This window comes from Sarcophilus harrisii, chromosome 1, assembly GCF_902635505.1.
Source record: "Sarcophilus harrisii chromosome 1, mSarHar1.11, whole genome shotgun sequence".
In the NCBI taxonomy this organism is placed as follows: domain Eukaryota; kingdom Metazoa; phylum Chordata; class Mammalia; order Dasyuromorphia; family Dasyuridae; genus Sarcophilus; species Sarcophilus harrisii.
Window position 1 is genome coordinate 249567506 of NC_045426.1, and position 24826 is coordinate 249592331.

Consider the following 24826-nt stretch of genomic DNA (forward strand, 5'->3'; position numbering starts at 1 on the left):
ATAAGAGTGGGGCATTTTCTAAAGTATAGCCCTTTTCAATTTCAGGAAAACTTTAAGTACTGTGCCCAACATTACTTGTCATGCTCTAAAAATTTCTTATAAAAGTAGTAATAAAACTTTACAGTTAAGTCCTCAGTACCAAATTATGATCAGTCTTATTAAATGAATACAGATGGGTAGGAACACTGCAGTGAAATAATAAAAGTGTTGTGAATTCTTGTAAAGTTCCCCTTTTTTTGGTAATGGGAAAGTTATCCTTAAAACTTTCGTGGTTTTTATCTGAATAATATTGATACTTATGAGCCTACTTCCTAGATATTCAATATCTGCCTTTTTCTTCCTTCAGGTATCACCCACTACTACTAGTACCTAGTAGTAGGTAGTACTATTATTTAGTAAACATAAGAAACCTCTAAAAAAGTATAACAAATTAAGGCAATTTCTACTATAACTTGCAGGTCAAGCACAATTTCACTGTATCAGGGGTGGTCGATTCTGGGGCAGCATCTGCATGGCAATACCAGACTACAGCAACAGCATCTCTTTACTAAAGTATGTCATAAGGCTAGAGTTGAAAGTGACCTCTGAACTCATCTACTATAATCTCATTTTCTAAATAAGGGAACTGAGGCCCAGAATGGTTAAACAACTTTTACCAATATCATAGAGGTTAGAAGAATCAGAGTCAATATTTGAACTGTGACTCAAAATGGGGTTCTTTCCCTTACACTATATTCCTTATTTTAGAGAGATACATATTCTATCTAAACTAGAAAAAACTTGAAAGCATGGGCTGGAGGGACATTTACCCAGAAACCTGTTGAAAAATAATTTTGGATTATATTAGGCATGAGAAAGCAGATCCTATTTGTTCTGACAGAACTAACTACAGAGATAAAAAAGATTTTCTCACCTTGGTGTATAAGGAATAGTATGTGGTTTTATTTGGTTGAAGGTATAGATCAGCTTTTGAGCAGCTCTTTGTTGTTGGATCTCCTAAAAAAAAAAAAAAAAAAAAAAAAAAAAAGGATAAATTTATCAAGAATGATTTAGTAGGAATGCTAAAAAAAAATCATCTGGCTAAACAATAATCAATTTAAATATATTAATTAAAACATTAAGTAGATACTTATTAAATAAATATCAACTACAGCATATTGTTCAGAGAGCTTCCCTTAAATGTTTACTTCTAACCAACCATGAGGTTTTGTAAATTTTTTTAACTTTGCAACAAAGAAATTCAGACAGACCACCCTTTAAATTGGAAATGATAGCATTAAATTGGGAAAGATCTAGCACTCAATCCTCCAATCTATACATATTCAACATAGGATCACATCCAATATAGATTTAGACTTGGAAAAGACCTCAGAGACCATCTAGTCTAACTTTGTCATTTTATAGATGAGGAAACTGAGGCAAAGAGAGATAAAGTTATTTGTCCTAAGCCACTTAAGCAGAGGTCCTCAAACTTTTTAAATAGGGGGCCAGTTCACTGGCCCTCAGACTGTTGGAGGGCCAGACTATAATAAAAAAAAAAATCTTTGTTTTGTGGGTCTTTAAATAAAGAAACTTCATAGCCCTGGGTGAAGGGGATGGGATAAACGTCCTCAGCTGCTGCATCTGGCCTGCAGCTGTAGTTTGAGGACCCCTGCTTAAGTATTAAGAGGCAATGGTAACATTTGAATTGAGATCAGCAGATTCCAAAAGTAGGGCTCTATCCACTATGTCACACTTCCTCTCAGAATCCAGACTTACTCTGAGGCAGAGATGCAGTACAGTATCTTCGCCAAATATCTTGTGCCATGTCTGTATCACCTCAGGAAGAAAAGACTTGACAATGAAGATCTGCCCTGGCTTGATCATATTATCTTCAGACCAGGTGCTTACTACTTTCATGGCTTTCCGGAGCCCTCCATCCATCTCCTCTCGGGATAAGACCTGAATCATTGCAGTTGTTCCATGCTGGGACCAGGAGGACATGCTTTTATCAAGGTTCAAAGGAGAACTCTCTTCTAGCTTATAGATGGTTACTTTTTCTCCAGCTACAGAAAGAGTGAAAAGAATGGGAAGAATAGGGAGAAGGGCAGAGGAAAACATTAAGATTACTGAGTATCAAATCTATCCCAAAATACTTATAACAGTTTTGCTTAAGGAAACACAATCCTTAGAAAAGCTCCTAGATCTTGCCATTTTTTCCATTCAGAAGAATCTTCAGTAGAAACAACAAAAAAAAAAAAATTGAATACACAAGTGGATAAAGATTAGGATTATTTTCCAAAGTCAAATGTCTTATGTATAATAGGGCAAGACAAAAGAGAAAAAAAAGTAACTAAGATGGTCATTTGGTTATAATATAATAATTATAAGGCCAAAGTTAAGTGTTCAGGACTTTACAGAAACCAAACATAATTCCAGAAAGTTAATGATGAAATATATCACTCATTTCCTATTAGATAGAATATGAACTCAATATACAGAATAAGACGTATCAAAGTGGAAATTGGTTTTACTTGACTATACATATTTGTTACAAAGGTTTTATTTCTTATTTTTTCCTTTCTTAAGGGTGTGGGAAGAAATGAGAGGGAGAGAAAATAAATGCTTGCTAATTGAAAAGAAAACTTAAAAAAAAAACTTTACAAAAATTAACTTCCACAGGCAATAACCACAATCCTAATTGCAGTCAGCCAAATATCTCTACAAAGATACAAGATCCTTAGGGACCTGGGCTCAAAGAAACATATTACTACAACTAGAGAAACAATTCAAGTGTTTGTCCTATCAACAGTGATTTAGCAGCATGGTACAATAGATATATTCATATTACATACTTAGAAAGAATCAAAACATCAAGAAACAGTATACGTGACACCATTTTTGTTACCCTTTCATCAAGGAAAATTGCATATGACAATAGGACACAGTGATATTTTCTCTCTCTCTCTCTCTCACACACACACACACACACACACACACACACACATGACCAAAAAGAAAAAGAAAGAAAACATTATTGGAAGCTAAACATTGCTGAATGATTTATAATGAGAATGAGTCTTTAGAATATATAGCTAAGAAAATTTTTATTTTCATTTTTAGCTGTGAAATCAGAATCCTAAATTTCCTCTGCTTAAGCGGTAAAAGAGGCTTTCAATTATTCTAATTTCAGATTACAATGCAAATTGAATAATTTTACTGAATATGAAAAAAATCGAATTGGTTTAAGACAGCCCATTTTCAGAGTTGAGTGTCTCCTAAAAGAAATAACAAATAGTACAAGTGGCATCTATTCAACTCATGTTGTATTTTATGATCCTATTATATACTCCTTGACTTTAAAGGGAATGCAATCTATACTGTCCATTTCTATATAAAGAACTGTCCCTCTGACTCATGTTCTCTTCAAATGTACTTCAGTTCATAGAAGTGACCCTGGGTTCTTGATGAATGTACAGAAGACTGCAATCTCCGATCCATTCAACCAAGCCAGAAAGCTTTATATAGTACTGGCCAAACTAGAAATGGATTATCATGGGGTCCTGGGACCAGAGAGCTAAAGCTAGAAAGGATTTCTTTAGAAGCCATCTAGATTAAACCTAATTATTTTACAGATAAATAAGAAGACTTGTTCAATATTATATAGGTAGTAAGCACCAAAAGGAGAATTTGAACCCATATCTTAACAATACAGAACTAATGCTGCTAACCTGCTATACTACAATGACTCTACCAATCAAGGATAAGCCTAGGAAAAAATGGAACTCTCCTTGATGTGTTATTTCCAATAAAATACTTTCCATTCATGTTTTCCTGTTGTGTCTACATCCTTTCATAAATTTGTGACTGAGATTTCACCCAATGTTCTGGGAGTCCTCAAAATATTTTATGGAAAACAATGGAGCACATGATAGAAAGGTGATAAGACTCAGAGTACAAACTGAGATATAATTTTTAGAATGGTCAGTACAGGAATTTGTTTTGTTTGGCCATGAACATTTGTTAGCAGAATTTGGGTTTTTTATTCTTTTCAGTGGCAAGGGAGGAAGTATCAAAGAAGTTTTTATTAATTGAAGAAATAAAATTAAATTTAAAAAGAAAAAAGTAACTAGAGTAGAACTAGTGTTGATACTTAGAACCCAAGTGTAACACTTTCCATCTGGAAAATTCTACTTTAAAAATATCTGTACTTCTTTGAATTTTCAGTCTTGAGTGTTAGAGGACCATCAAATGGGAAATGGCTAATTAAATGGAAGTATCCTAATGTAATAAAATACTATGGTACTGTAAAACAGAAGTGTCAAACACATAGCCTATAGTCCACAATACTTCCCAGTGTAACCCCAAACTAGATTAAAATGTAACTGGGAAATACTTAATCAAATAAATTAAAAGTTTAAAAAAACAGAAATAATGTTAACATGTAGTTTTCTAAGTCAATACACAGCCCTTGGGGATCCTTATATATGATCTTATTTCTATTTGAATTTGATGCTACTGCTATTAAAAATGATAAAGAACACTTAGAAAAGTATGGAAAAATATACAAATTCATGTGAATTGAACAAGAAGAGTCCAAAAATAGGTAAATGCAATGATAATAACAATGCAAATGAAAAGAACAACAAAAGTCAGTAAATGTTGAGAAATTGTAATGAACAGGCTTTGATCCCCAAGAGTGCTCCTTTGCAAAGCTGTAAGACCATAACTCTAAAATATGACATCTGATTTTTTTTTAATGTGTTGATTAGGTTTTATTGAACTTTTTCTCTTCTTCCTCTTATTTATCTATCTATTTATTTCTGTTACAAGGGAGGGCTCTGGAAGGCAAGAGGGAAAAAATAAAAGGGGAAATGAAAGTACTTTAAAGTATCAATTAAAACCCACATTAAATAAAACAAATAAGCAGAAAAATTTATTAGAAGCTGATATAAAGTCTAGCCCAAACAAATTCTATAAGAGATCTCTTAATTGGAACTGATCCACAAAGCATATTCAGCCCTGGTTAGAAGTATGGGGAACTGAGGAGAAAGAATGGCAGGGGGAGGTGGAGCAAATGTATACTGCACATGAATGTTTATACAAATTCAATCTCCACTCTTTGAAATACTGCTATTCACACTACTGGTGTGAAGTGGAACATGTTTCCATGTTTTATGTCTTGGTAGATACTAAAAAGAAGACCATTTAATAACAAAAGCTGGCTACCAGGTGCTGAATATTTTCAGCCACAGCATTTCAGAAAAGCTATTTCCATAATATTAAATTGGGTTGAGAGTTACATTAACCGAGAAATTAGCCATGCTGAAAAAAAAAAAAAATAAGGCCCCTTAAAGTATTCAAATATAAGTAATGAACATTATATGTTCAAGCAATGTTTAATTATAAATAATTAAAGTACTTAGAAGGATGCCTCCACAAGTCTCTGAAAATCAAACGCCTAGAAAAATTAAAACAATATCACATATTAGCAAACATCATTTTAGGGCCAAAAGGGGAGAAAATGTGTTCTAATTATTAAAGGATAACACAATGAGAGTTTAGCTCTGTGCAGACAATAGATTTTACTGACAAGATTATTGAAGTTTGGGAACAGTGGGCACAAACAGTATGTGGTATATTCCTAATGGTATCTTATGCAAAATCAGTGGAATAAAGGACATCTTCAAGGATGTTCATGGCAATAAAAAGAGGAGGGCAGCTTATGTGAGACATAATGGAGAGCCCTTGTGTTACAGCTTGAAATATTCAAAGAACCAGATGAAGGCCTCCCATTAGTATGGTTGCCCCTTAATGGATGATATGGACAAGAATTACACAAAAGGATAAGGCATGGATGATTTGATCTGCACAAGTGAAGGCAGTGCCCACATTTATAAAATCTTGAATCCAGAGAAATATCTAAGTAGCAACCCTTCCTACCTTGTTAATCTCTTCATGCTTTCTACTAGCAAAGCCTCCCTAGCCTTGGCTAATGAGGATTTGTTTTCCTCTTGTATACCAGCCTTTAAAACCAACATTTCCTTTCTGAGCTAAGAGCAATTAGTGGGCATGAAAGAAAACAAACAAATAAAAAACAATACATCCAGCATTTCTCTCACAGTTCCGATGGCTTTCACCATGTTGACATTGATCGCTTTTCTCTGTGTTTATTAAGCATGGTTGGTTTGTTCTTTTCTTTCCGATTTACTTCCAGCCTTGAATCATGAAGTGCCAGGTGCAGAATTACTGATCCCATCTCAACCGCTGCTTACTCACTACAAGCCTAAGCTAAAGGCTCTAAGACGTAGACTACTAGAGATGTCTACCCCCACAAGTTAACAAGAATTTTTGTTTATTTTTTTTAGGTTTTTTGCTATCAAGTTATTTATCTGATTAAATGGCAACCCAACTCATAAAGAAAAGTTTAAAATGGCTTCTTAATAAATTTTGCCCATGACTTTATTAAGTTCACTATCACAAAATGATAATAGATTTGCAACTTACCAAAGAATTGTATCGGGGTAAACGGTATGGTTTGAGAAAGCCTCATTAAATTGTTCCTTTCAACAGCTTCAACAAAGAAAAGAAAAAAAATTTTACTTATTTAGTATGAATTATAGTCAGTTTAATAGAAAGTTTTCTCCAAACTAATACTTTTCAAATAATGCTAATATTATGTTTTATCTCTATCTAAAAATCAATATATCTACACTCAAAAAGATATCACAGAATTAAGAATAGACTGAAAGAAATTATATAACAATCTAAAACAGGTATGTGTTTCTACTCTACACAAATAGTAAATCCAATGTATACATGGCATATTGTTAGCACCTATTTCCATCAATGATGTTACAAACTCTGGTTTCTCTGTAGTCTTTTTTCTTTTTTTAAAAGTAAATCTGAGGTACTATGTAGACTCTGAGGACATCTGCTGTTAGAGTCTGCACACTTCACCTTCTTTTCCAGAGGGAACTAAACACTGCAGTTTTAATTACAGACAGGCTCTCTTCATTTTCATGTTAAATCCAGAAGACTGTTATAGTCCATCAATGTCAAAATGAGTTATAGTATTTCTCTGACCATTTTTTTTCTAATTTTATAGCCAGAAACCACATGCTAGGTTATTACTGGACTTAGGCAACCAGTGTCTGTCAATATTCTAAACTAAGAACTCAATAAATAAATGGACAGTGTACCCTGGGATTCACCAAAATACTGTCAAATGGAACTGGTAACACTATGATTCACTAAAGAGTAAGACTCAATCTACCTCTTGGTTTTGATACCATCCACTGGGATTTAGTGAATAAAAAAAGAAAAAAATCTTGAGTCCCTGAAGACAGTATAAGACCCAAAGTCCCAAATGCAGTTAAAATTGTATAACTCTGCTCTGACAAGCTATTTTCCTAGAATACCAAAATAAAAACTAAACACTGTGTTAATTCTAATGATTAAGCTTTATCTCAAAGAAGAGATATACAGGTGTACTTCTATCCTTTCTTTGCAGAAGTTGAGGACTATTTATGTGCAGCATCCTGTATAGTGCCAGATTGGGTTGATATATTGGTTTTACTGAAGTGCTTTCCCCCCCCCCTTTCTTTTTATTATGTTATTTTATATTATTTAATATATTTAATTAAATATTAATTAGCATTAAAATTCAATCTATTTAATAATAATTACATTATTTAGCCATAAGATAAGGGTTTCTTTATGGGAAAGAAGGAAATGATGGGAAATGAAGATGATGTAAAATCAAAGGCCAATAAATGTAAAAAAAAAAATTGCTTAGCTCTTGTTTCCAAGTAGACCATCACTTAAAAAAGTAAAGTATAATTATGTGTATTTTGAACCTGAAAAAGCAAGGCATAACTATGGTAGAATTGTTACATAATTAATGAACTACAGAACCCATCTTGATTAACCCACAGATTCTGATTAACTAGGGATTGTTTGACTAGGAGTGGTGTCTTTCTAAAAAACAGAAATGCAAGATTAACTAATAAGAATCCTGGTGTTCCTAAGAACATAAGTAACCAAGAGATTATTTAAGGGAGTCAAAGAAAATTTTAAGTAAAGTATTTAGGTTCAATCCAGGCCCAAGAGTGAAGTCACAAATCAACCAAGGAAAATAAGCAGGTTAAGATCAAAGGATAAAGTAAAACCAAATTATCAGTGATTTTACAGAGCTATTCTTTCCCTCTTTTAGTCATAGTCAAACCACATATCTCCCTACTCTTCTTGGCTCCAAAACCAGCTGTTCTCAACTCCTAGTGCCCTCCCTTCTCAAACTTCCTTGGAATAAAGCACATACATATGCTTGTTTCCTCCATTAGTATATAGATGAACTCCTTTTAAATAGATAGTTTCATTCACTGTATTTATAGCCTCAATGCCTAGTACAGTGCCTGACACACAGTAGATACTTAAATACTTCTTGACTGATTGAGTGAGTCTAATGGAAAAGGGCATGTCAGGACAATGCAAAAGAATATTAAGCACCAGTACAGAAGAAGAATAGTAGAACCTAGATATTCTAGATACATCACTGGTTGAGTGTAGACTTGAGTCTAAGACATTTCTATCTAAGCTAATACATCCCTTAAGAGAATCAAATTCTACATGTTAAGCTATCAATGTAAGTAGATTCCTGCATACATCTAGACTCAGGATTTGTGGGATCATCTAACATTAGAACTGAGAAGACCTACAATAGCCATCTACTCAAATCCATATTATCCCACTCCCTCACAAAAAAAAAAAATTCTCCACTACAACATATCCAGCCTTTGGTCATCAGCCTCTTCTTGAAGAAGGAGAACCCATTACTTCAGTAGACAGCCCTTTCCACTCTGGGATAGCTCTGATTATTAGGAAATTCCCCCCCCCCCCCATATTAAACCTAAATGTGTATCTTTGCAACTTCACTCAATGTTAATGGTTCCACCCTCAGAAGATTTGTAGTACAATAGAGATATTTACTTATCCTAGATATAGTAGGTCTAGTGGGTTTGGTCTGTGTTAAATAAATGACTTAGAAAACTTGCAGATATCCCTTGGATTAATCAAATACTGAATAATGCTCATGCTTTTAGAGGTCAGCCAACAGGAAACACAACCTTTTTTACACAAGACCAAAAAAGCCAGTATGGTCAGTTTGCTTGCACTTCTATGAATGGGTCTCAGGAAACAATTCCACATAAACCAGGATGATGAACAAGTCTCATGAATTTCTGCAGAGCCCAGAGCCCACTGTTAAGATATAGAGTGGGGGTTCACAGCTGTTTCTGGAGACAGTCAATTCCCTTCTACAAAGTAGAGGACTACCTCTAGAGAAAGACATGTTCCCTGAGGTCCATCCCAGCTGTTGTTGCAGCCCATTGCTCTGGGATTGAAATCCTGACAGCTGCTACTAAAGGGTCAACTATTCCCTTGTTAAATATTTTCACTTGAATGTCCCACCAGTTCTTCAAGTTCCTCATGTATAAAACTAAATCATCATCAAATCTCCAAATCCTTTTCTTCCCTAACTTTTCTGTAAGAACATCACAGTCCTGCCAGCTAAAATGAAATAATCTTCATCTTCTATTTTCAAACATCCCTCTCCCATTTTCATATTTTTGTTCTCTCTTTTCTCCATTTTAAAAATAAATTCCTCCCAACAATCTCCTCCTATTGAAGTCCCCTCCTTTCTTCAAGGCCTGCTTAGGTGTTACTTCCTCCATGAAAATTTCTCTGGGTAACCCTCCAGACAAAAATGACCCTTCCTTCTCACAACATATGCAACTAGGTATCATAATGGATATAAGGCTTGACTCAAAAGTCAGGAAAAGAAGCTCAAATCCTACCTCAAGTTATCTGTATGGCCCTGGACCTTTTTCAATCTGTTTTATCAATCAAGACAGTAATAATATTATTATACCTACCTTATAAAGATGTTGTAAGCATCCAATGAGATAACCCATATAGAGCACTATATTAAATTTAGCTATTTTGCAAAGACTCTTCTTACCTGAATAATGATGGTGCAGATCTTGAGTAGTTTTTAAAGGGGCCGAAATTTCTGAAATTAGACAAGACTGGCATTTTAATTATTTGACTACTGATAAATACATGCTTAGGAATATATTGTTTTCAAAGTTATTATTGAACAGGTTCATCAGAATGCCTTTTCAATATTTGGAAAAGATTGCTAATATTCTTTAAACACATTATTGTGAATGCTACCTTGACAGTTTCCAATCATCAATGCAATATTTCCAAACATATTTATATGGGGAATTGAAGGAAGACAAGTAATATTAGCCTCAGACGTGTATTTTCCCTGAGCCAATTATAGCCTTGGGTTATAAAAGGCACTCAGCTGCCCATCACACTTCACAACACTCCCCAAGCCCAATTCTCCTTGCTCCCTCAAAGTACAATACTCTCATAACCACATTACCACCAGCAATTTATAGACAGATTATTTCACTGACCTAAAATGCCTTAGTAAAATAAATACATAAAGGGGCAAATATTAAGAGGGGGACAAAGAGTCAGGCAAAGAACAAAAAAAGTTGTTTGGTTACCTTAAGTACACAGAACAGTGTTATCAGAGTACCTTCTGGTCTAACGAGGCTACTTCTAACTGTTCATGTCCAAAGTAAGAAAGCTAATGAGGCATTATATAGAGTAGAGCAATGTAAAATGCAAATATCCTAATTCTAACACCAACTAGTTAGGAGACTAGAGGGAAGGTTATTTAATCTTCTGCCCCTCAGATTTCTTCATCTTTAAATTGGTGACAATAATTATTACATTATAAAATTTCTTACAGGGAAAGTAATTTACAAATCTTAAAGTAATACAGAAAGGAGGAGCTTGTTGGTTCAGTGAATATAGTCCTGGGCCTGCCTGGAATCAGGAACATTTAAATTTAAATGTAATCTCAGCCACTTATTAGTTGTATGACTGAGCAAATCATTTCACTTGTTTGCCTCAGTTTCCTCACTGGTAAAACAAGCTGGAATAGGAAATGGCAAACTATTCTAGTATCTTTGCCAAGAAAACCCTAAATGGGGTCACAAAGACTGGGACATAACTGAAATGACTGAATAAAAACAGCACAACATAAAAGTCAACTATTACAATGAACTTTCTTATCTTTTTTGATGAGTCACAATTGTTATGATTATTATTATTACCACTACCTCAAAAGAATTATTTTGAGTAAAGTATTACATAAAAACTACTTTAGTAGTAGACTTATTTTGCTGATTCATAAAAGCAGAATGGACCCAGGAAGTTTATTTTTATTAACTCAGTTATAAAATGGGCAACAGGAGTTCTTAACTTGGGATCTGTGATTTTAAAAATAACTATAATTTTATAACTTTTTTTGCTAATTCTAGTTCAATATAATTGGTTTCCTTAACAAACCTGTGTAGCAGTTAAAAACATAATTTTGAGAAGGGAGCCACAGGCTTTATCAAAACACAGGATAGAAAAAAAGGCTAAAAAGTAGCCCTATTGTAGAACTTTAAGGGCTCCATCAATTTCCCCACTATAAACCTTTGATACATATGATGTCTGTTTTATTATTCCTAGGTTTACAAATGAGGAAACTGAGATTCAGAGAAGGGACCCAATCAGGAGTATCTCAAGCCAGGAATCAACTACAGTTGGTTTTTTTTTTTTAATTCCAACTATAGCCAAAATTCTTTCCCTACACTATGCTACCTTCTTTTTATTATCATAAGAGTTCATAACTAAAAGCGCAATGTGTCCAGTTCCAGGAAATCTTAGGTTCTAAGTTACTTGATAAGAAGTATTAATACCATCTTTTTGTTCTAACCTTCCCTGAAAGGGAAATGGCAACAAGTGATTTTTTTTTCCTTTGTTTCCTCTACTAGACATGATGGCTGTTTTGGGGAAGTTTGAGAGGGGAGAGTGATAAGAGTTACTATGAGACAGAGAGAGGGAAAATTCTAGACAACATGGGCTACCCGATTTGCCATCCAGAATATATATAAAAGATGCTAGAGCAGGTCAATAAAGAATATTTGAAAAATTAGTTAAATGAGTATTGTGACTGGGTCTACATATATAAATTAATAACCACAAAGTACAAGAGAAGAAATGAGGTAGTATACATAGACACACACACACATGCGTGTATTACTACTTGAATGGCAACTTAAGAGCATTAAAATTAAAAAAGTTTCAAAAAATTTAAGACTTACTGTCAATTCCTTCCAAACTTTTGGACCTGTTTTAAAATGAAATTGGATAGTGCTTTAACATTCTTATTAATTAAAAATAGTAACAAACATGTCAAATAGGCCAGAGGTTATGCATTTGAGATTCAACTACAATTGACAAAATATACTGTCTAAATCTCTTGAAGGTAAGGTACCCCTTGGAAGTGAAAAAGAACTTTAAATAAATAAATAATATATAGCCTCAATGTCCCTTTCCTGGATCAAAACCACCAGAGAGAAACTGTGGCTCTAAGGAATACTCCCCACCCCCACACTCCCACCCTCATTCCCAAAAAAGTCTTGTATTTGATCACTGGAGAAGGACTTAAGAAAATTCAGTTCTAGATATGAAATCACTAGTCAACAATAGAATGATATAAAAAACAGAATCAATGGGCAAGAATTACTAAGTAATAAAATGTTCATTACAATTACATATTAGCATCATAGTGCACAGAATATTGGATCTAGAGTTAGGAAGACTTGAATTCAAATCCAGACTCAGACAAGTACTAGTTATATGACCTGACAAAGCCACCTTTTATTTGCTTCAGTTTCCTCATCTGTAAAATGGGAATAATAATAACACCTATCTCCCGGGATAGTTGTGAAGATCAAAAAATAAAAAGCAGTTCGGAGGATACACTTTTGAAGGAGATTTAAGAATCAACATAAGTAACCAAACACTTAATTCATTTGGTGAAAACCAGTGTTTTATGGAGATACTGGTGTGAAAAGTTAAACCTCCATGACTAGCTGACCAATTCATTTCACAGCACTTTTAACTGGTGACATCCAGAAAACACTAGCAATTAAATAAAATATTCTTTGCACTTCAGTTCCTAGTTTATTGTTAGATAACAAAAGTTCCAAAAAACCACTAATATCTGTAAGTTTTACATTTTTATCAGAGCTGTTGTTAAGACAGAGAATTAGTGTTACTGAGAAGCTTAAGAAGAAAAAAATATTCTCTTAGAAACTGAAGGACAAAAAAAAATGAAAAATAAGATATATAAGCTTAATTACATTTTCAGTCTGCTTTAGTCTCTTTGCTTTAAAAAGGTGACAAAGAATTATTTCTATTATATGATTCATATTCAATGGGTTCCAAATTGTTGGATGAACTATATTTACAAGAAATTACATCAAAGATCTTTTCTTGGTTTTTAAGAGAATCTTTCAGCACCAAGAAGGTGGCCATAAGAACAAAAGTAAGAGAAGTTCTCAGAATAATATAGTGTATTTAAATTTATTATGTTGAAAGTTAAAGAACCTTAGAAATCATCCAATACATTTTGCTAATGAGGAAACTGAGGCCCAGAAAGATTAAACTGACTTGCTCAAAATTACATATGTATTCATTAGCCAAGCTGAGATTTAACCCATGTCCAAATTTAGCCATATCACACAATCAAAAAAGGGCAGAATTGAGGCATTTGTGGCAAAATGTAAAATTGTGTATTAATAAGTAATTATTTCCCTTCTAATACTAAAAGAAAAATGTGACCCTTTGCCAATTTGATCAATTATTTTTCTGACGATAAAACATTTGCCTAGCAACCTGTAAATCCAGCTAAAAGGAAGAAAAACTCAAAAACATTTGATAACAATGCATTTTGCTTGACACTAAAACACTCACAGTGAGTTCCTGTTCTGACTTGTCTGCCTAGTAGTCCAGTGAGCATTTTTGCTCAAATCCTAAAAAAAGGAGATGTCATTATGGATATACAGTAAACATGATAATTTCACACTTTCAGCAAAACATTATCAAAGTATAATCTGTGACAGGCACCTTTTACATTCTGATCCTCCCCATTTTCCACCTACCCCACCACATTCTTACAATGCAAGATGAAGAAATATAGAATAAGCTTTTAAAAATGTAGGAATAATGATACAATCAAAACTCTTAACAGCATAAAGATATTTTTATGGTATGATAATAATTAAAAAAAAAACAGTTCTCTCTTCTACATTGTGAACTTCACCATCTTAGGTTTCAATACATTGAGGATTGGCATAAGAAATTGAGTGAGGATTTCTTGAGAGTTTTATGGAAACTTCAGATGACAAGCAAAGGACAGTAGACAACACAGAGCTTATATACCCTCAAATTTTACAATAAAGTACTGTAAACACCTGATAATAGAAAAAGAAAAGTTAAAATTAAGACTTCTCTGGTTCAAAGGGAGGGATAAAAAAATTTTACATAGATTTTCCAGCTCTCAGAAGCACTATGGCCCTAACCACCATGCAATGTGGAAGGGATAAGTGAAATTTTTTAAAAATCCCCTGCTTCTGAAATTGGTTGCATAACCTTTGGCAGAAAGTTCCTGCTACCAGGCACAAGGAAAGGTCCAGCAGTCCTTAGGGGATAGTAGCAATGTAACTTCTTTAATAATACCACTTTAAAAAAAGTTATATAGAATTCTGTTTAACTTTTGATTCAAAAGTCATTTCAAGAAAGGTAATGTATCTTCAATACCACTTTTTTTTTAAAGTTATATAGAATACTGTTTAATCTTCAATTCAAAAGTCATTTCAAGAACTTGTGCTTCATCATCATTAAGAGCATTTATTATAATACTAGTAAAACATGGAAGAATATCCTGGAATTGCCAGAAAACCCAACTTTGCCATTTTAATTAATACTTCAAAATTTACATTAGAAAATCTTTTTTTTTAAGGATGAACTCAAAAACACTAGTTATTTGCATAGAATACAAATCCAATTGAAATTTATTGCATTTAATGCCATTTTCAGTAATGACGTTTCTGGTGTTGAATCATTTGACCATACCCAGTTTTCCAACAACAAAAGGAACTTTCTTTTCTGGTTCATTGATAGCATGAGGCAAGGGTTACAGAGCATGTGGAAGTAGAAGCCTACTTGGACCTTTCTAAGAGTTGCTTCACAGACTTTTTAGCCTGGGTTGAAGGCTAGGTCATCAAAGATACTGCTATTCTCAAGCTCTTTAGCCTATCTGCTCACCAGTGCCATAGGTCAAGATGTCATGACAGGGATGAAAGGCTTTCTATAGGGGATGCTACTCATGAATGTGACTCTAGGAGCCAGGCTCGTGGTCTGAGGAAAATCATTACTCCAAGACTTTTGGATTCAAGATACTACTTTTGGGGTACAAATAGAAGTGGTTTTGGTGATTTTTTTTACTTTCTTGTAAATATGCTATATCTGCCTCATCGTTTTCCTTCGAGGACCTTATTGTTTTAGTTAACCTGGTTTACTGACCCCAATGTGTAACAACTGATTGGCAATTGGTTGAATGACTGGTCTCTTATCCAAAGAATTTGATTCCCTGGATTAGGTGTGTGGACCAGGGCCTGTGGATGGTGAGGCTTAATGTTAGACAAGGTATAACTGCCAAGAGGATAAGTGACAAGGTATCCAAAGGGCAGATTTTCCTCATACCTTCCTACCAGAATTCTGACTTTCCCTGGGACGTTTTCTGAGAGGTAAGCTTCTACCTTATCTTACATTATCTACCTTATCTTATTAAGTTACCTAGGTTACTTTTCTAACATTTTCAAAACACACATGTACTATCTTCCACTTAATTCCTCTTATATACTCTTTTCCTATCATTAGTAAGCTACATGAAATTAGGGACCAACTCATTTGCTCACATTTGTATCATCAGTGTTTGATACAGAATAAACACTGAAAAAATGTTTTCTCATTCATTCATTCCATTCATATGGTATGACCTTAAGATTAAGACAGAAATGAGAGCAGAAAAAAAATGTGATAAGCTAGGAGAACAGAGACAAGTGGAGAGATAAGAGGTCTCAAAGAAAACAAAAACATTTCCCCCAGATGGTATACTTTTTTGTGACTAAATCGTATCTCTTCCACTAGATTCTAAGCTCCTCATCTTTTCATTTCCTCATAGCCTGGCACAGTACCTCATACAGAATAATTACTCAGTAATTCTATTTATTGAATAGAATTGAATAAAAAAAAAAAGTAAGCAAGCTGAGGGGAAAAAAAGGAACAAGAGGCAAAGAATGAAAGAGTTTCAAAGAAAATAAATAGAAGAGGGGATGAAGAAGAGGAGGAGTAAATGATAGAGCAGAAAGTTGAAATTAATGAGGTCAATGAGTTTAAAAAGTTACCATTATATGTCACCTGTCAAATTTCTTACCTCGTGAGGTTGCTTCAGATAGTCATTGATACATATGGCATGTCTTCTAATTTTTGGAGATTTTGCTTTCTGGTATGTATGTGATTCTAAATGTAATTTAAAAGAAAATTAAAGCCCATAATAATATTTTTGTTTAAATAATTTCTTTTCTTCCCAAAAGATAATTAGAAGTGTTTGTATGTTTTGAGATAAGATGTAAAAAGCTAAAGGAAAAAAGTCTCAAAACAATACATTTTACTTAACAGTGCTAAGAAAAATTTAGATCAAAGATCCAGGTTTCAGTTCTCCCCACTAAAAAATAAAAAATGCTAAGGGAATAAAGTCCATACTTATCAAGTAAAAACTGGTTTTATTTAATTTTTTAGTTTCATATTCAAGGCATTTGTAAACTCTATGCCAAAATATAATGCCACACAGTGAATATGTTGTATAACTATTGCAGATATTGGGAGAATATGAAGAAATATAAAGTGGCCTACCTCTTTCTCCCCACAAAAGACATATAGATTTAAAATTTTATATTTAAAATGGAATGTGGAAGGATTTAATATATTAAAAATTTTAAGATAAAATGGTAGATGATGTTATTCTGAAAAACATAGCTCATTCATAATCATTAGCAAAACTGAACATGACTGAACCCTTTTTTTCCCCTAAATGATTTCATTCTAAGTAGAGGTGACTAGGAAAATTCAAAAATCCCATTTTCCCTTCAGTACACAGGAGGAAGTGTTAATAGAAATTTATTTTTGAAACCTTTTTATTTTCAAAACATATGCACAGATAATTTTTTCAACACTGACCCTTGCATATCCTTGTGTTCCAAATTTTCCCCCCCTTCTTCCCCACTTTCTCCCCTGGATGGCAAGCAATCCAATGTATGTTATACATGTTAAAATATATTCAATCCAATATATGTAAACATATTTATACAATTATCTTACTACATAAGAAAAATTAGATCAAAAAGAAAAGAAAATGAGTAAGAAACAAAATGCAAACGAACAATAACAAAAAGAGTGAGAATGTTATGTTCTGATCCACACTCATTTCCCACAGTCCTCTCTCTGGGAGTAGGTGGCTCTCTTCATCACAAGATCTTTGGAACTGGTCTGAATCATCTCATTTGGAAAGAGTCATATCCATCAGAATTGATTGTATAATATTCCTGTTGCCATGTACAATAATTGCCTGGTTCTGCTCACTTCACTTAGCATCAGTTCATATAAGTCTCTCCAGGCCTTTCTAAAGTCACCCTGCTGATCTTTTCTTATAGAACAATAATATTCCATAACATTCATATACCATAACTTATTCAGCCATTCCCCAATTGATGGGCATCCACTCAGTTTCCAGTTTCTTGCCACTACAAAGAGGGCTGCCACAAACATTCTTGCACATGTGGGTTCCTTTACCTCCTTTAAGGTCTCTTTGGGATATAAGCCCAATACAAACACTTCTGGGTCAAAGGGTATGCACAGTTTGATAACTTTTTGAGTATAGTTCCAAATTGCTTTCCAGATCAGATATAGATCCAAACTGGTTGGATCAGTTCACAGTTCCACCAATAATGTATCCATGTCCCAGTTTTCCCGCATCCCCTCCAACATTCGTCATTATTTTTTCCTGTCATCTTAGTCAATCTGAGAGATGTGTAGTGGTATCTCAGTTGTCTAAATTTGCATTTCTTTGATCAATAGTGATTTAGAGCACTAATTCATGTGACTAGAAATGGTTTTAATTTCTTCATCTGAAAATTGCCTGTTGGTATCCTTTGACCATTTATGAATTGGAGAATGGCTTGAATTCCAAATGGATTAAATTGAGTCAATTATCTCTGTATTTTAGAAATGAGGCCTTTATGAGAATCCTTAAATGTAAGAATGTTTTATCAATTTATTGCATCCCTTCTAATCTTGTCTACATTAATTTTAGAAAAAAAATTTTTGTGATAAGTTAATCTGATCAGAAAAAAAAACCTACTGACACAGTCAGAAACAAGAGTCTTTCTTAAGTGATTTTGCAAAATTGAACTGATGGTATTTAAACAAACTTTCAGGAAAAAAAATTGTTAGCTCTTCTCTTTTTCCTAAATGCTCCAAAACTAGAATCTCTGATTTGGTTGACACCACTAAATGACCATCTGACAGCACTTTTACCATTCTGCCTTTATCACATACAATTCTCATTTTTTTAGGCTTAACTCAAATGTTTTCTCCAAGATGTCTCTCCTGAGACCTTGAGCTAACTATGACCTTTACCTCCAAAACCTCTCCCTGCCTAAAATGTCATAGTACTTTTTTATCAGATATAATAATTATTTCTATTTAAAGTATATGTGTCACAAGCCTATCTATGAAAGCAGAAACAATTTCTTAATTATATTATGTATATCCTTTAGTGATGATTCAGTGCTCTAGATCTGAATTAACTGAATAATATTTAAGTTCCTATTTAGGAGTATCTTGAGATAACTGATTATCTTTATCCTACTAGATTTCTATCACCTTTTGACAAGGGTCCTAATTAGATTCTCCTAGCATCCTTCTCTTGCAAAGTAAATATGGTGGTAAATTATTTATTCCTCAAATGGTTGGCTATTCCACCTATTGTGAGCATATTTTATAGAATTATATTTTCATATAGTAGCAAAGACTTAGAGAAAGGCCATTTAAGCTGATCTAGTTAGTTGTACAAAACAAGATATTGAGCCACTGAACTGATAAAACCAACTAAAAAACAAGAAGTGAAGGTTAATTGCAAGCACTGTCTGTGCATGTTTAATGAGTTAATTAATATTAATTTCTCCTCTTGTAAGGTGGAGTTTTCTGACATTTTTTGAACATGGATTGTAGGATGAGGAAATATATGAGGAAGATATAATTGGCGGAAGTCTTGTTAACTTCATCATTTCCAGTCAATGGGGATGGGAGGAGGGGAGTGCAAGAGAGGGACCTTGCATTTTGGGATAGGAAATAAAAGACTCATTCCCATGTCTATAAGGGCAAATTCACTTAGGAAACTGCCTCTTGGATGGATTCCCCAGCTTCTTGCAAGAACCATAAACAAAGAAACTTATTTCATACATTCCTGAGTCCTTTTTATCCTTTTAGCATATTTCTAAAACCTATACAAAATCACAAGTGCTTCAAATCTTCGCAGATAGATCTAGAAGTTAGATCTGATGGCCAGATGAAGTATCTAACAATGCATATGACCAAAGGATCATAGATAGACAAAAGGCCTTTTGAGGCCGTTTAGTCCAATTCCACTTACAGTTATGAAAACTGAGGCCCAGAGATATTATATGACTTTTTCAAGGTCATATAAGTGGGAGATTTGAATAGAATGAAGTCTATTATCCTTTCCATTCTATCATGCTGCCTTCCCAACTTAGCAGGGACTAGTATTTGAGTCTTCCCCTTCAGCCAGTTTCAAATCCACATAATTACATTTTATTGTATAATTCATTTCCACAATTTATTGTTTCTTTATGTATTTATGTGTGTAATTTACTATGTATTTATGTGTATAATTTATTGTAATATATATAATTTATATGTATTACAAAATATATGTAAAGTGCTTTATAAGCCTTAAAGTGCTATATAAATGCTAGCTACTATGACCAGTTTAGTAAATATATTTCAAAAAAGAAATTATGTTCTTTAATTTCTTGTTAAATTAATAATTTAAGTATTATTAAATAAAAACGGCTTACATAATGCATCTGGAATAACAATAATGACAATTTATGATTCTATTATACTTGAAGGTTTACACTTTGGAGCAGCTATATGGCTCAGTCGATAGAATGCTGAGCTTAAGAGTCAAGATGATTTAAGTTCAAATATAGTCTCCTACAATTAATTATTAGACAGTATTCATATAACACTAGGCAAAAAGGAAATAACAAACCACTCTAGTATATTTGCCCCCCCCCAAAAAAAAAGAAATGCCATGGACAGAATGGTCCATGGGTCATGAAGAACCAAGAAGTCTGCCACAATTGAACAACCACAACATACATACATTATTTCTCAATTGATTAAGCAACAGCAACATTACACATACATGCACTGGATCCTCTCAACTACTCTTTGAGCTATGTAAAGCAAATATTAATAAAATTTTACAATCCTCTTAATCTGGCCCTATCCTACTTATCTAACATTTTTTACAAAAAATCCTTGCTTCACACAGAATTAACTATCCCCAATTACTTATTGTTACATGGCCCGTAGTCCTTTCATATGAAAACTAAGAGAATTACCATTCCCAAATCTCTCAATTATATGTGGTTAAAATACCCAAAACCCATACTGGGTTTTTGGTTTGGTTGGATATTAAAGATACACTATATCTTTAATTAGCTATTTTCTTCTGATTAAAAGGTTTTCAGTTTCTTGTTCAAAACTTCTTAATCTTTTTGTTGTTGTTCAGTCGTTTTCAGTTGTTGCTGACTCTTTATACCCCCATGTGAAATTTTCTTGCTAAAGATAAAAGACTGGTTTTTCATTTTCTTTTCCAGCTCACTTAGCAGATGAGGAAAATGAGGCAAACACAATTAAGCAACTTGCCCAGGGTCACATAGTTAATTGTCTAAGCTAGACTTAAACTCATGAAGATGACTCTTCCAGATTCCATGTCTAGCACTCTTATCTACACTCTATCTTAATTTTTAGCAATGCTTTCCAGGTTGCATATGATCACATCATTTGTGTCTTTACCAGAAGCAAGTAGTTATAATGCAGTATGTTAAATTTTCAGAATTTCTCTGTACTCTCTCAGATACTTTCCAAATATATGTTCTCAGGAAACTAAAAGATTTAATAATGGTTATCATTGGGCTTATAAAAAGCTACTTCAGAAACATTCAGCAAGAAATCATCAACTCTCACTACTGGGCTTGTGCTTCTCCAAATGATCTCCCCTCTAATGGTCACTGCAAATTTATTGGTGGATAAGAAAGTGCTTGCTTCTTCAGTGGGTCCAGGTTTCTTTACTTTGGGAAATCTCATGTTTCTTAACTCAAAATGGTCAGGGTTTTTCTCTTTTGCTTTCTGTTCTATGTTATGTTTTACTTTCCAGCCTCCTGATATGAGCTAGAATTCCTCATTGCCTCTTTATACTTTTCGTCCTAACAATGCTTCCATCATTGTGGACATACTTCATTCTCACTGAAAACCATGAGAATGGGTGCCATTATCTGAACCCTTATCTTCCCTTCTAATAGGTAAACTGGTCTGCACTTTGAACATAGATAACAAACATATGGTCATAATACAACAACAAACATCACTACGAATTTTATCCTCCTCTCTATAATTCCTAATGCAAGATCTCCTTTTCCTTTGTCTTTCTTCTTAGTTTGCTTAGTAAATCTTAAATACAAGTTGCTTGCCTGATTTCTGATTTTTTAATCCTTTGTTGCTGTTTCATTAACACAATTCAGAAATTGTATATTTTCCCTCAGTGCATAAAGGAAAAAAAAAAAAAAAGAAGGGGGAAGAAATGGAAAAACAAAGAGAAAAAGAGAGAGAGAATGGAAGAGAAAGAGGAAAAAACAAGAAAGGAAGAGGGAAAGAAAAAGAAAGGAGGGAAGAGGAAGAAAGAGGGAGAGGGAAAAAGACAGACAAATAACCAATAATTAATACCATTAATACCATTGCCCTTATTGTTTTAGCACAGCTCTCAGACAACTATGCTTGAAATGGAAAGAAAAAGTGAGAAATACAGAGAGAGAATCATTGAAACTAAAACCTTTTTTCTCATTAAACAAAAAGTCCTAAATTTCTTCATCTATAAAATGAAAAATCTAGAATCAATAATCTCCAATATTCATTTTTAAATTTCTAATTCCTAATATTGTATAATTCTAGCAGGGCAGAGTGGGAGGGGACATTCCTAATGAATAACCAGCTACAAAAAGCCACCCCAAAAATTGCTCTTATTAGACTAAATAAAAAAAAGAAAAACCAAGAAAAGGTTAATTCCTAGAAAATGCCTTTTTGCTCTGTTAGTATTCTTGACCTTCATGCAAATAATTTAATTATTTTTAGTATTAGTCTGTCAGACGCTTTTCATTCTATCCATAGGTGACTCAGTCCTGAGTTACTTTCTGAACCATGTGATACAAGAGAAAGCTAGGCTAAGAATATAAGTGCCTAAGATAAAATAAACATTTATTACATTCAATAATCAAGATTCATTATTTAAATAGGAATAAATTCCTAAATATATAGTCTAAAGTTCTGAAATTGCACTGGTCATTACATACTTATCGGACTAAATTCGGAGGTGGTAAGCCAGTTTTTATCATCCTCTTTTCCTTCCACTGAAAATGTTTTTTCTGCTGGTTCTGAATTCATCTGTGTGTGACAGTTATTCACTGTTATCACCTAGAGAAAAGGACAGATGTTGGCAAATAACTGTTCATCTGAAAGTATAATTGTTTATCACTAGGCCATTTAAAACCCAAGTCCTATTCCAAACCCAAGTCTGTCTATAGTCATGAGACTGAATGTCCCACACACAATAGCTTCACTAAATGGTCACATCACATTGTCAGCCTGGAGTTCTCTCCAAAAAATATATAGATATAGATATAGACATAGCTATATGACTTTATATGCTCATCTTTTATTTTGTAATGATGATAGGTTAAGAAATTTGTGCTAGTTTGCCATCAAACTCTGAAAGTACAATCTACATGACTATAAGCTATCAGAAAAATGAATAATTGGATTTGTCTAGTAAAAAACATGGAATTACAGAAAGCAAGAAAGCACTTATGAAAAAAACAAGATAACCCAGAAACTGGGTAAAAAATTCCTTGATTTTCTACAAAACTATACCATGTATATACAGTCTACATATTTGATTCAAATTTCCAATAACTTAAAAAAAAAAAAAGAAAGCATAAAAACAAAACAAAACAAACAAACAAACAAAAAAAAAAAAAAACCTGAATGTATTTCAAGTTGTTCCAGATTGGTCAAATGACATTTAAGCAGAGCAATCCGATCCTATACTTATTTAATGCCAACTGTCCCAAAACTGTTCAGATAAAGAAAAATGTACTGCCATCCCAAGTAAAACTGAATTCCTAATGGTTAGACATAAAAAATGTTGCTGTCTCTTTTCTGTTCAGAAGTCTTCCCTCACAAAGAGCAACAGTAATCACAGCAATGAGATATTTACTTGTTCCAAAAATTCTTTGCAGATATTAGAAAATATATACACATACATATATATGTATATATAACTTTACATGTCCTTTGATAGAATATATAATATGTAACTATAACTAACTATAACTAATATATAACTATATATATATACACACACATATATAGTTTTATTATATAGATATATATGTATACATATACATTTTAAATATCCTTGATATAAATCTATTTTTAGAACAAAAGGAGGAGAATTAAGAAAAGAAACAATAGGACTGAAAAGTGAGTATGAAATCTTATATATGTTTTAAGGCAGTGAAGTGGTAGATAGAACAATGGACTTGGAATTAGGAAGGCCTGGGTTAAAATCTTACCCGATTTGACTACTTCCTAACTTTGCGACTCTAGACATATCACCTACCCATTTAGTAGACACTCAGTTTCATCATCTAACAAATGAAATACTTAGACTCAAAAACTTTAAAAGTCCTTTGCCACTCTAAATTTGTGCTCCTAATTCTATGGTTAAATTTAGATTTTACAAGTCTGCAAGACCATGTGGACAGTATAGCCCATTTCAAAAAATTTTATCAAAGAATGAGAGAAGTGTTGTCCTGCTAGATCACTTGTAGACAAGTCTTCAAAATAAGCTTAGAATCCCTGACGGATTCACACTAAAATGAAACATCAACATGGGTACTCCAAATAGATTAATGTTATAAAGACAGAGTAAATATTTGGCCAGCCATCCTTTATGTTATGTCTGTTACTTTCGAAAGTCAATAAATACAATCTGAAGTAATTCTTTCTTGACAGCATTAATGCTATATTAATAAAAACACAAGCAATAGTTCTTGGAAGGGGATGATGAGAAGAGGGGGAGTTAATATGAAATGCCAATCAAATTGCACTCAACATCTTCTTGTACTCTGTCATGAGATTTCAGGAGAGAGAGATCAATTCTATAGCTTTGATATTTCACTGTATAATTAAACTGCATCATATCCCATACCTCAAGATCTATAATCCAAATTTTTGTTTTCAAGGGGTAAAATCAGGATATTCTATATATTTTTTAAAAACTATCCTCAAGTTTCTGAGATCAAGCACTCTTTCTCTTCCCCAGGGATAAAAAATAAAATGTGAAAGTATGTAATTATAAAAGGATTAAGAAACACTTTTAGAATTTTACCTTAATAAAGACTAAAAAAAGTTTAAATTCCATGAGGATTTTCCCTCATCTTAGTAC

General features: G+C 33.3%; 1 protein-coding gene across 2 annotated transcripts in view; it reads right to left on the reverse strand.

Annotated features, from left to right (window-relative positions):
* The window catches only part of TRPM6 (transient receptor potential cation channel subfamily M member 6), a 161102-nt gene that overhangs the window by 16119 nt on the left and 120157 nt on the right, over window positions 1-24826 (reverse strand). For both annotated transcript variants that reach the window (XM_031939567.1, XM_031939578.1), the window contains 8 exons: window positions 22671-22791; window positions 16391-16476; window positions 13867-13925; window positions 12210-12235; window positions 9998-10048; window positions 6487-6552; window positions 1759-2045; window positions 914-996 (listed from right to left, as the gene is read on the reverse strand). In XM_031939567.1, coding sequence (XP_031795427.1) covers window positions 914-996; window positions 1759-2045; window positions 6487-6552; window positions 9998-10048; window positions 12210-12235; window positions 13867-13925; window positions 16391-16476; window positions 22671-22791 — 779 coding nt within the window. The remainder of the gene's footprint in view (window positions 1-913; window positions 997-1758; window positions 2046-6486; window positions 6553-9997; window positions 10049-12209; window positions 12236-13866; window positions 13926-16390; window positions 16477-22670; window positions 22792-24826) is intronic.